Raw genomic sequence first — 12,775 nt, forward strand, 5'->3', positions numbered from 1 at the left:
ATGTCGTTCATTGAACCTGACTACACAAAAGGCCTGGTATATAAATTGGATATATGTTATTCGAAAATGTTGGTGGCCTGATATTCGAAAAACGGTGCGTCAAAACGCAGCCATTGTCGATTTGCAATGTCTTAAACGGCATTGTTTTCACACTTGTTCAAAAATGCCATGGAGGAAAACAGTAAAGTAAAACGCACGTGCAAGTTATGGCATTCGCAACTCGTGGTAATGGCTATAAAAAGGCAAGCATAAGCCAATAATTTGTCATTCAATTGTCAACTTTTTTCAAGTTCGAAAATGCCGAGACTCAGCGCTGCCGATCGGAACATCGCCATAGGACTTATCCAAAGAGGGGAATCGCAGTCTTCTTTTGCAAGCCACTTCAACGTCCACCACAACCGATACACACAGTTCTATTCCACTGCAGACCGTCCGAGAACTGACCGACCAAGAGTTACCACCCCTGCACAGGATCGCTACGTTCGACTGTTCCACATTCATCGCAATGCCAGAGCTACGGAGACTGCAGGACGCATCCCTGGTTTGAGGAGGATGTCGGACCAGACTGTCGGGAACAATCTTCGCGAGGCTGGAATCCGACCAAGAAATCCAGCTCGTAAACAGATTCTTCAACCTCGCCTTCTTCCAATCATTGTCCGCCAGAGGGAGCTGTTTCAACAGGACAACTCTCCACCGCACGCAGCTCGTGTCACGGTAGACTAGCTTCATAATGTCAACATCAACGTCTTGCCCTGGCCGTCGAGATCTCCAGATCTCAACCCAATCGAACACCTCTGGGATGAACTCGATCGACGTTTACGTCAACGTCAGAACACGCCGCAGTCACTCCCACAACTGACCAAGGCGTTCCAAGCAGAATGGCACAGAATTCCGCAGGACCGAATTCGTACACTTATCCAGTCAATGCCGAGGAGATGCAGAGCCATGGTTTCTGCCCTGGGCGGTCACACGAGATACTGAGTTCAGCGCAACCTTGTGGCCTTTATGTGACATGACAATGAACAGTTTTCAATGCATTTGTACAACGACAACATGTGACTATCGAGCTTCAAAATGTCATATATGTATCTATGATATCAAATTAAATATATCGACTTTATTAGGTACAATAAATTTACTAAAAAATCAACCTGTGCGTTTCCTTTTTGGAAAGTGTATATGGTCGATTTAAATTTATCTAACAATATTCAGCACATTATGTCTGCTAATGTGCATGGACTTCTTTCGGGGGAGAACACACGCGTTCCACAACAGATCACAGGCGTTCAGCAATCGAACACGTGCTGCCCGAATATGGAACATTCGTATTACGTGGCAGAACGTAAGGACGCGTCTGATGTTGTATATTAGAACACATCACCCTATGGTGTATATGGTGGCAATCAACTAACCGATGTGACCAAACTGTTACGACGACTATAGGCTGCTTGGAGCAATTTAGACCCGGAATTCCGCTAGGTCTGCCTTTAAACAAGGTGAGATGAGGTGAAATTATATTTGAGGGAATCCCAACACTTCCAGGGTCGACCAGGGAGGTTTTGTTCGCTTGCCAATCTCATTCAAGTCAGATCTTAGCTCTCTCTACCGCCATAAAAAGTGGCAGTGAGACTATTATCTGAATTTTGACCCCCCAAAAATCCAAAAAGCAAATGTTCGGTTTATAATATATTTTTCTCTCTGATTTTGACCACCGTACTCTGAAAACAAATATTATATCACTCGAATTTACATGTTTAAGATAAATACGGCATCTGTCCGCCTACCGCGCTTATATTTTTTTTCAAGCGGTATGCCACTTGGAAGTCCGATCGTTACTTCCCTTAGACAACATTGGCAACACTCGTATAGGCACACATATATGTGTTTTTACAACTTGTTCACAAAGGAGGAAAAATCAGTTGTCACGTGACGGCATTCATCGTTTGATAACTATGACTCAATTCAGAAGCTAACACGTTGCATTTGCGTGTAATTCTGTTCTTGTGTGAAAGCGATACTCGAGGTGTAATCTGTCGGTCTAAAGTACATCACCTATATAGATTTAGAATGCCAAGATCATTGACTGCATCTGTTGTTGTTGCGGGACTGCTGGTGGTTGTAGGGGTAAGTGAGTCGGTCAACTCAACTTTTAGTTGCCTAGACGGTGCCCTTTTAAAATTAGCCCCTTGTAATCACCAGAAGCCGGAGCCGGCCAGCGACCCAACCAACTGGGCCTCTGACCAGCGAAGTGCCAACCGGAAAACCTCGTTGATAGGGAGGGTTAACCCCCTGGAATCTTCCATTTGGGTGCACGATGCTTCCTCTCACCTTGAAAATGCACCTGCGTGTGTAAATGTCTGTGTACAATTATGTAGTTTGGTATTCAGAGTGAGTGAGTTAAAGTTTAACGTCACATCGGCAATATTTCAGCCATATCATGATTTGGTATTCAGAAAATGTGTGTGCGTGTAACAATGAAATTTAGTGCATATACACAACAGGGACGACCCTTATTTTTCAAGCAAATTGCAAATAATACAAAAATTACTACTCCCTTTTTGTCATCCATGTTCCACTGTATATAACCCTCCACATGTGTATTTGTTGTCATTCACTTGATACTCAGTTAATGACTATATAATAGGTGTAATTAGTGGTAGAACTACTCCAATTACCTGACAAAAACTGTAAAATAGCTCAATAACATTCACCGCTGCCTATGAGGATGTCATGGTAATAAAGCACCCAGTGGTTGGATTTGTGTCTGGGGTAATTATTTAATTTACGATTGGGTTAAAAATCCAGATCTGATGTGGTGAATGTACTACATGTTATGTAATATGCACGTGGCAGCGCATCAAGAGAGGAATGATCAGTAGAGTTGCAAAAAACATCGATCAAAGGATTAACCGTTTAGATTACTCGCTGTTCTCTTGCATGGTGGATTTGTCAAAAGTATCTGTTTATCTATGTAGCTTTACATGTGGTGTATAGATGTAGGCGTGTGGTGTAGATGCAGGTGTGTTGTGTGTAGGTGTGTGGTGTGTAGATGTAGGTGTGTGGTGTGTAGATGTGGGTGTGTGGTGTGTAGATGCAGGTGTGTGGTGTGTAGATGTAGGTGTGGTGTGTAAATGCAGATGTGTGGTGTGTAGATGAAGGTGTGTGATGTATAGATGCAGGTGTGTGGTGTGTAGATGTAGGTGTGTGGTGTATAGATGTAGGTGTGTGGTGTATAGATGTAGGTGTGTGGTGTGTAGATGCAGGTGTGTGGTGTGTAGATGTAGGTGTGTGGTGTTTAGATGTAGGTGTGTGGTGTGTAGATGCAGGTGTGTGGTGTGTAGATGCAGATGTGTGGTGTGTAGATGTAGGTGTGTGGTGTGTAGATGTAGGTGTGTGATGTATAGATGCAGGTGTGTGGTGTGTAGATGTAGGTGTGTGGTGTATAGATGTAGGTGTGTGGTGTATAGATGTAGGTGTGTGGTGTGTAGATGCAGGTGTGTGGTGTGTAGATGTAGGTGTGTGGTGTTTAGATGTAGGTGTGTGGTGTGTAGATGCAGGTGTGTGGTGTGTAGATGCAGATGTGTGGTGTGTAGATGTAGGTGTGTGGTGTGTAGATGTAGGTGTGTGGTGTGTAGATGCAGGTGTGTGGTGTGTAGATGCAGGTGTGTGGTGTGTAGATGCAGGTGTGTGGTGTGTAGATGTAGGTGTGTGGTGTGTAGATGTAAGTGTGTGGTGTGTAGATGCAGGTGTGTGGTCTGTAGATGCAGATGTGTGGTGTGTAGATGTAGGTGTGTGGTGTGTAGATGGGGGTGTGTGGTGTGTAGATGCAGGTGTGTGGTGTGTAGATGTAGGTGTGTGGTGTGTAGATGTAGGTGTGTTGTGTGTAGATGTAGGTGTGTTGTGTGTAGATGTAGGTGTGTTGTGTGTAGATGTAGGTGTGTGGTGTGTAGATGCAGGTGTGTGGTGTGTAGATGTAGGTGTGTTGTGTGTAGATGCAGGTGTGTGGTGTGTAGATGAAGGTGTGTGGTGTGTAGATGTAGGTGTGTGGTGTGTAGATGAAGGTGTGTAGATGTAGGTGTGTTGTGTGTAGATGCAGGTGTGTGGTGTGTAGATGTAGGTGTGTTGTGTGTAGATGCAGGTGTGTGGTGTGTAGATGTAGGTGTGTTGTGTGTAGATGCAGGTGTGTTGTGTGTAGATGAAGGTGTGTGGTGTGTAGATGTAGGTGTGTAGATGTAGGTGTGTTGTGTGTAGATGTAGGTGTGTTGTGTGTAGATGTAGGTGTGTTGTGTGTAGATGTAGGTGTGTGGTGTGTAGATGCAGGTGTGTGGTGTGTAGATGTAGGTGTGTGGTGTGTAGATGCAGGTGTCTGGTGTGTAGATGCAGGTGTGTGGTTTCTAGGTGCAGGTGTGTAGATGCAGGTGTGAGGTGTGTAGATGCAGGTGTGTGGTGTGTAGATGTAGGTGTGTGGTGTGTAGATTCAGGTGTCTGGTGTGTAGATGCAGGTGTGTGGTGTGTAGATGCAGGTGTGTGGTGTGTAGATGTAGGTGTGTAGATGTAGGTGTGTAGATGTAGGTGTGTAGATGCAGGTGTGTGGTGTGTAGATGCAGGTGTGTGGTTTGTAGGTGCAGGTGTGTAGATGCAGGTGTGTGGTGTGTAGATGTAGGTGTGTGGTGTGTAGATGCAGGTGTGTGGTGTGTAGATGTAGGTGTGTTGTGTGTAGATGTAGGTGTGTTGTGTGTAGATGCAGGTGTGTAGATGCAGGTGTGTGGTGTGTAGGTGCAGGTTTGTGGTGTGTAGATGCAAGTGTCGGCAAACATCAAGTCATTTCTTGTTCAATTTCAGGGGCAGACTAGAAGTTTCACCATTGACTATTCGAAAGACACATTTGTAAAAGATGGGGAAGCCTTTCGTTACATCTCCGGTAGCATCCATTATACTCGTGTCCCGAGAGTGCACTGGAAGGACAGGTTGATGAAGATCTATGCTGCCGGACTCAACACCATTCAAACGTGAGCGAGACTACTTAGTTTATTTCTAAGAGTTGCGTCCCTTGGGTTCGCCCCATTTATGCCCCATTTGTCAGCACCATAGTCACCATAGTTGTAAACTTCTGAGCCCTGCATCACGTAAAACTGATATGCTGTGATGTAACTGGAATATTGTTCAAAGTGGCTTAAACTCCACTCACTCACAGCGAATCGCGCGGCCTTAGACGACTGGGCCACCCGTGCCATCACAGTGAAGAGAGGGAGCTGCAGGCAGACGCAGATGGATATACTAATGTTCACATCATTTTAAATGATTTACAGAGATTGTTACGAAACAGGTTTTAAGTTAAATACCCAATGTTAGAAGATGCCATTGTGTGTTTGTAAGCTGCAGATAAAGTACCTGACTTGTCATTTTTCTCCCGTTAGCTGTTGCTTCAGTTGATAAAGTTTTGTTTTTGAAGTAAAAGTTTTTTTCTTTTCTCTGAGGAGCGCCTCGGTGGTCTAGTGGTAGAGTGTCCGCCCGGAGAGCGGAAGGTCCGGGGTTCGATCCCCGGCCGCGTCATACCAAAAGACGTTAAAAGATGGTACTTGTTGTGACCCTGTCTTGCACTCAACATTAAGGGGCTAAAACAAGGACTGGTCATCTCGGAGTCAGTGTACTATGTCTGAGTGGGGTATTCAGGTTAAACATGCGAAACAGAAGGGAATGAAATATGAAAGGCAGAATAAGTATTAACTATAAGATATATTAGATATTAAAAAATTCATTGGGTACTTGTGATATATTTTGCATAGTTGACATACAGATGGAGCTGTTCTGGAACTCAACAAATATCATGTTCCAGCTATGTGCCATGGAATCTCCACCAGCGCCAACCATTCCAGTCGAATTTCTCTGGGAATCTGGACTTTGTGTCCTTTGTGAAACTAGCTCAAGATGTCGGCTTACTGGTCATTCTGCGTCCGGGCCCCTACACGGATGCAGGCTGGGACTTTGTACGTCTCTTTGGTTGCCTAGGTTACGATATAGTGCAGATACGGGTGTTCGAAGTATTAAATATTTTCATTTGTCAAGGTCGTGTCATCCAGGTTAAATTCGTCAATTTTTGATACAACTTTATCAAATTATAGCAAGGTGTGAGTTATTTTAAACCAAGATGTTATCCCTAATGTCATTAAAACAAATCAGCTGATTTTGATGGAAGGTAATCTGGAACTTCAGCAGAATTTGAAGATTTTTTCATTTTCAAAAATATTGTATTGTTTCAAATATGATGATATGTCATATTCATGATTGTAGACAACAGTTTTATGTCGTTAATGCTGGATCACCTAACACTTTTAATTTAGCGATTTCCGTACTGTCTTATTTTTCCGCCGATTTTACGTCTCCCTAGTGAAGCAGGGCTCGATCTAAGGACCTTGATTTATCTTGCTACATGTGCATGTTGACATAAAATCTAGATGCACCAGACTAACTAGGTTGTACCCTGTATCATTAATTTATCAAAATAGACACAATATATGGATAACAACTTCTGTATTTACTGAAAAGGTGATATCTAAGTATAAGCAAGGCTTAATAATGAACATAAATTTGTCAAAATTGAAACCAATTCCGATTGATCAATGTACACATTTTTTTTTCTTTTTTCGTGTATAATATGCACTCGTATGTTGTATGCACCCTTAATTATGGGCAATTAAATTCTGGAAAAATATATCTGTCGTATATAAACATTTCAGGCTGTCAGCATAAACCACAAAATTTATGTTTCACCTCTGTTTTTTTCACCAAAATAATATTCTAATAAGAGCCCCCTATTTCTAATTTTGAGAGCGCCCTTGGCGTTTATTACATCAAATATGGTAGTTGTTACTTGTGTGCAGGGCGGGCTGCCAGCCTGGTTGATGGAGAGTCAGTACGTCAACAGGAATATTGTGCTGCGCAGCAACAACACAGGTAGGCATTCATTACAGGTAGGCTCATATTACAGGTATGCACTCGTTACAGACAGGCACTTTTTACATGGAGATATTTCACAGGTAGGCCATTATCACAGGTAAGCACGCGACGGAGGTAGCCACTTGTTACAAGTAGGCATTTATTCCAGGTAGGCTCTTGCGACAAGTAGGCATTCATTCCAGGTAAGCTCTTGCGACAAGTAGGCATTCATTCCAGGTAGGCTCTTGCGACAAGTAGGCATTCATTCCAGGTAGGAATTTGTTGAAGGTGGGTACATGTTACAAGTAGGCATTTATTACAGGTAGGAATTGATTTCAAATATTCACTTGTTACAGGTAGGCAGGTAGGGATTTGTTGAAAGGAGTCACTTGTTAGATGTAGGCATTCAGGTCAAGTATGCACTTGTTACAAGTAGGCATTACAGGAAGGAATTGATTACAAATATTCACTTGTTACAAGTAGGCATTACAGGTAGGGATTTGTTGAAAGTACTCACTTGTTAATAGTAGGCATTCAGTACATGTTAGCACTTGTTACTCGAGGCATTACAGGTAGGGATTGATTACAAATATTCAGTTGTTACAAGTAGGCATTACAGGAAGGGATTTATGAAAGTACTCACTTGTTAAAAGTAGGCATTCAGTACAAGTTAGCACTTGTTACAAGTAAGGGTGAAACGATACACCGATATCCCGATGCATCGCGATACTTGACCCACGATACGATATACGGTAAACGTGGGCCCATTTATCGATACGCCACGATACGGAACGCAAATCTCAAGTACAGAGTTTCGTCGCTATTGTGCCTTTCAGTAAAGCTCTAACTTGGTTATAGAGCGCGGTAACGCATGGCTCCCAAAAGCGTACTTACATTTTTAGCTCAGATTTTACACCGACAGATGTTTTTCCCCATCTCATAAAACATTATCAGCTGATCACCGCAAGCACATAACATCGAAAATACCACTCAGCAAATCCGAACTGAAGTATGCAATTCAATACCATTATTATACTATCTTGTTATTAAAACGTGTTCATTGTTTATCTGGACTTGTGTTTGTAATATATTTTATCAATTTTATTCAAAATTTCATTTAATATTGTTTTCATTAAGTTACGTGAAATCGTGTGTGAAGAGATACAGCAACCACGGTCAGATTACCGCTTTTGACGCATTGAAACGAACTTTAGTTGCTAGAGAATGGATACATATATTAAAAATGCCATACTTTGACTCGTTAAAAGACATATTTGTGGCAATTTGGCTAATATATGTCAACATAACGTTATCGCAATCGAAATACATGTAGCATGGGAAATCCCTTGGGTGACTGGTCAAATTGTTCCATATGTAAAAATATTCTGCAACAGCAATCACCAGTAACGAAATGCTACACTTGTGGTTCTTATAATTATAAATATATATATAGTAAAAGCTGCAACTAAGGTAACACGATATTGGAATAAATTATTCCTGACCAGAATATCGAGATGCGTATCGTATCGTGACCTTCCTGTATCGTTGCAGCCCTAGTTACAAGTAGACAATACAGGTAGGAATTGATTACAAATATTCACTTGTTACAAGAAGGCATTCAGTACAAGTTAGCACTTGTTACAAGTTAGCATTCATTACAGGTAGGAATTGATTACAAATATTCAGTTGTTACAAGAAGGCATTACAGGTAGGGATTTTTGAAAGTACTCACTTGTTAAAAGTAGGAATTCAGTACAAGTTAGCACTTCTTACAAGTAGGCAGGTAGGGATTTGTTGAAAATAGTCACTGTTAAAAGTTTTATGCTGAATATGTGCATTTACTTGTTACGACAGATTACATAGCGGCTGTGGCGAGGTGGTTCGCCGACCTGCTGCCCCGGGTCCAACCCCTGCTCTACAATAACGGAGGGCCGATCATCTCCGTGCAGGTGAGGAAAGTACTTGTGTCTTCAAGATTCAGCTTCAGGTCGTATATTAGCTGACGTCAACTCGCACAATAAGAGACCCGTGAAGATGCGGGGTACAATAGGTCTTCACCAACCCATGCTTGCCGTAAAAGGCGACTATGCTTGTTGTAAGAGGCGACTAACGGGATCAGGTGGTCAGGTTCGCTGACTTGGTTGATGCATGCCATCGATCCCAATTGCGTGGATCAATGCTCATGATATCAATCACTGGATTGTGTGGTCCAGACTTGATAATTTACAGACTGCTGTCATATAGCTGAAATATTGCTGAGTGCGGCGTTAAACAACAAACCAACCCACCAAATCACACAATCAGAATCCATATAATGAAATGATTGGAATGTGTGTTGCTGTAATATTTATCTCTTTTTTCTCTTTCTATTTGTTGAGGAACTATTTCTGACAGCCCTCCTACCACTCATCAACAAGGGAGCTAACTCAGTTATGTTTTGCTCTACTTGTACGTCAGTCAAACTATTTTAGAACCCCAGTTATCTCCCTTTAAGTCCTTGGCATACTGAGTCCTAAAGGACGTGTGTGTTCTTCCCTGCACTTCAGTGTGGATCCCCTGGTGGAGGGCAATGAAGGATTATCACAGGTCAGCTCTGAGAAATGGCTAAATAGTGTGGCATCATGGCCCTATGGTATGAATAACTCACTCACTCACTCATGCACACTCACCCAACCTCTCACTCACTCACTCATGCACACTCATGCACACTCATGCACTCACCCACCCTCTCACTCACTCACTCACTCACTCACTCACTCATGCACTCTCACTCACTCACTCACTCACTCATGCACTCACTCACTCACTCACTCATGCAAACTCACTCACCCACCCTCTCACTCACTCACTCTCTCACTCACTCACTCACCCTCTCACTCACTCACTCACTCATGCACACTCACTCACCCACCCTCTCACTCACTCACTCACTCAACCATCCACCCTCTCACTCACTCACTCACTCACTCACTCACTCACTCACTCACTCACTCACTCACTCACTCACTCAACCCACCCACCCAATCACTCACTCACTCACTCACTCACTCACTCACTCACCCAACCTCTCACTCACTCACCAACTCTCTCACTCACTGCAGGTTGAGAATGAGTATGGGTCGTACTTCGCCTGCGATCACGACTACCTCCGGACACTCCGTGACATAATGCGGTCACACCTTGGTGATGACATCCTCCTCTTCACAACTGATGGCCCTGGCGCAGGCTTCCTTCGATGTGGGACACTGGAAGGACTGTACGCTACCATCGACTTCGGGCTGACAGGTTAATATTACAATTACAACTTTATATACTCTGGAAACGGAACTCAGTGCTCAGGTAATGTTTTGTCGATTGATTGGTAAAATGTCGTAAATGTTCAAATTATAATTGACAGATTCATAAAACATTATAACGTAACCCATCTGTGCCAAACGTCTTTTATAATGTCCTAGCAGATTTAAACATGCCCTCGCAACTTGAAGACGTCGTAAATTATATTTAAGAGGGAAGTGCTGGTGACTTGTTCCCCATAGCTGTAGCTGGGCAAAGCAGATCAACGCAATGACTGAACAATCGCACCCAATAGTAGAAGAGATATAAAAATCGATTTGGGGAGAAAAGGTACAGATAAACAACATGATAATTGTGTGAATATCTGGGAAATACCAAACATACCCTGTTAATAAAATAGACTTGTTCGACATTGCCGAGGTCGGATTGTATTCAGGGCTTCATCATTATTTTAATAGGGGTAATAGTTTTAAAGCTTCTACATAATATTATCATCCTTAAAGAGGTTGTACAAAATGTTGAAATCTCATGTAAGAAATAAACGACTTGTGGTCATGTTTTTGTTTATTTTCCCTGCAATGTTTTATTGTACGATCAACGAATCCCACTCGACATTTATGTCTAAATATGTATGTGATATTCCAAATTGTAACTTGTAAATCTGTCCCTCCGTCCAAGCTTTTGTACGGCCCATAACTTTTTAACCATGCACCCTAGCTTCACCAAACTTTCTACACACATTAACCACAATGAGTACTTGTGCCTTTTGCTAGTTTGAAGATTCTGAATTTTTTAATTTTTGCCGTTTCCATGGACACATTAAGAAACATCAAGAATGTATCTTGTGCTAAGCATTGATTATTCCACACTAGATTGAAATATATTTGCAAAAACATGTGTTCATTTCAAACATAATGCATCCTCATGAGGTTACAAAGGAAAAGGCAGTTCCTCTGACTTAAAGCAACAGGTATATTTCATTTATTAACAAACTATTTACTATTTGTTGTTGACCAGCGGGGATAACGGGAGTATGTGAGTTTTGCTCACTTCTTTCTTGTTCTATTTGTATTGCTTGGCACATTGTGTTAGTTTGGCCCTATTCACAGCAGGGCTCGATTTACCATACTTGACTGTTCTTGCCCCTGGTGCATAGTTGCACCAGACATAGCCAGGTTCCCCCCTTGTCCCATAAACTTAACAAAGTTGAAACATTATAAGTTGTTTCAGTATCACAAGGGGTATATATGGTTTTAGGTTTCATGTCATGACCTGGGCCCACTTGCACAAAGCGATCTTAGCGCTAAGACTATCGTAAGCCTATGTTAAAGTATGGGCGTTACGATCATCTTAGCGCTAAGATCGCTTTGTGCAAGTTGGCCATGGAGGCGAGTGGCATGAACTATAAACGAGGGAAACATTAAACCCCATGTACCCCGAATGATAATGCAACGACACTTTTTTCTTACCGACATGTTTTAATCTGTCATTGTAAAAGAATTAATACAAATTAAAAATTGATAGAAAAAACTGCTCAATTGAGCTGAGTTTAACCTGTGCCTTGTCACGTGACTTCCATTGAATCGGAAAAGCGTGCAGATTTTTGCTTTGAAGTGGGGTATAAGGGATTTATTCTGCCTCTGAGAAATCCATGTGCAGCATGATTTGCTCGTAGCTGAGAAATATATTTCCCTTCCAAGGTGGGTGAAAGTATCTTATCAACATCATGTGGATCAGATCTCATTCTGACATTGAGGTATGATAAAGTATTTTATCAAGATCACGTGGACCAATCAGATCTCGTCATACTGGCATGGAGGTATGATAAAGTATTTTATCACGATCACGTGGACCAATCAGATCTCGTCATTCTGACATGGAGGTATGATAAAGTATTTTATCAAGATCACATGGACCAATCAGATCTCGTCATTCTGACATGGTGGTATGATAAAGTATTTTATCAAGATCACGTGGACCAATCAGATCTTGTCATTCTGACATGGAGGTATGATAAAGTATTTTATCAAGATCACATGGACCAATCAGATCTCGTCATTCTGACATGGAGGTATGATAAAGTATTTTATCAAGATCACATGGACCAATCAGATCTCGTCATACTGACATTGAGGTATGATAAAGTATTTTATCAAGATCACGTGGACCAATCAGATCTTTCAGCATAAATAACGATATTTATCTTTCAACTATGTTTTTTTCCACCAAAATAATATTCTAATAAGAGCCCCTATTTTTTAATTTTGAGATCGCCCTGGGCGCTTATTACGTCGAATACGGTACTTGCAAGTCTTTAATGGTGAGTTAACCCTTCCAGACTCCCCCGAGAAAATGTTTGCTGCCCAGCGCCAGTTCCAGCCTCACGGGCCACTGGTAAGTCAGCTAATGGAGACTCTTGCTGGAAAGGTCGCATGGCACTAAACTCAGTTTGGCTGAGACAGAGAAGCCAAACTGAAGATCGGGGGTAGAATAGGTCTTCAGCAACCCATGCTTGGCGTAAAGGCGACTATGCTTGTCGTAAGAG

The 12,775-nt window shown here is 42.1% G+C and overlaps 1 protein-coding gene across 1 annotated transcript in view; it reads left to right on the forward strand.

Moving 5' to 3' along the window:
• Positions 1 to 1,877: 1,877 nt before the first annotated feature.
• LOC139464965 (beta-galactosidase-like) overlaps positions 1,878 to 12,775 on the forward strand; it is a 29,990-nt gene continuing 19,092 nt past the window's right edge. The window contains exons 1-7 of the mRNA XM_071246598.1: positions 1,878 to 2,124; positions 4,843 to 5,009; positions 5,837 to 5,987; positions 6,882 to 6,954; positions 8,791 to 8,885; positions 10,038 to 10,221; positions 12,569 to 12,624. Coding sequence (XP_071102699.1) covers positions 2,068 to 2,124; positions 4,843 to 5,009; positions 5,837 to 5,987; positions 6,882 to 6,954; positions 8,791 to 8,885; positions 10,038 to 10,221; positions 12,569 to 12,624 — 783 coding nt within the window. The 5' untranslated portion in view covers positions 1,878 to 2,067. The remainder of the gene's footprint in view (positions 2,125 to 4,842; positions 5,010 to 5,836; positions 5,988 to 6,881; positions 6,955 to 8,790; positions 8,886 to 10,037; positions 10,222 to 12,568; positions 12,625 to 12,775) is intronic.

The sequence above is a fragment of the Haliotis cracherodii genome, unplaced genomic scaffold (assembly GCF_022045235.1).
Source record: "Haliotis cracherodii isolate W230 unplaced genomic scaffold, xgHalCrac1.p SCAF_17, whole genome shotgun sequence".
Classification (NCBI taxonomy): Eukaryota; Metazoa; Mollusca; class Gastropoda; order Lepetellida; family Haliotidae; genus Haliotis; species Haliotis cracherodii.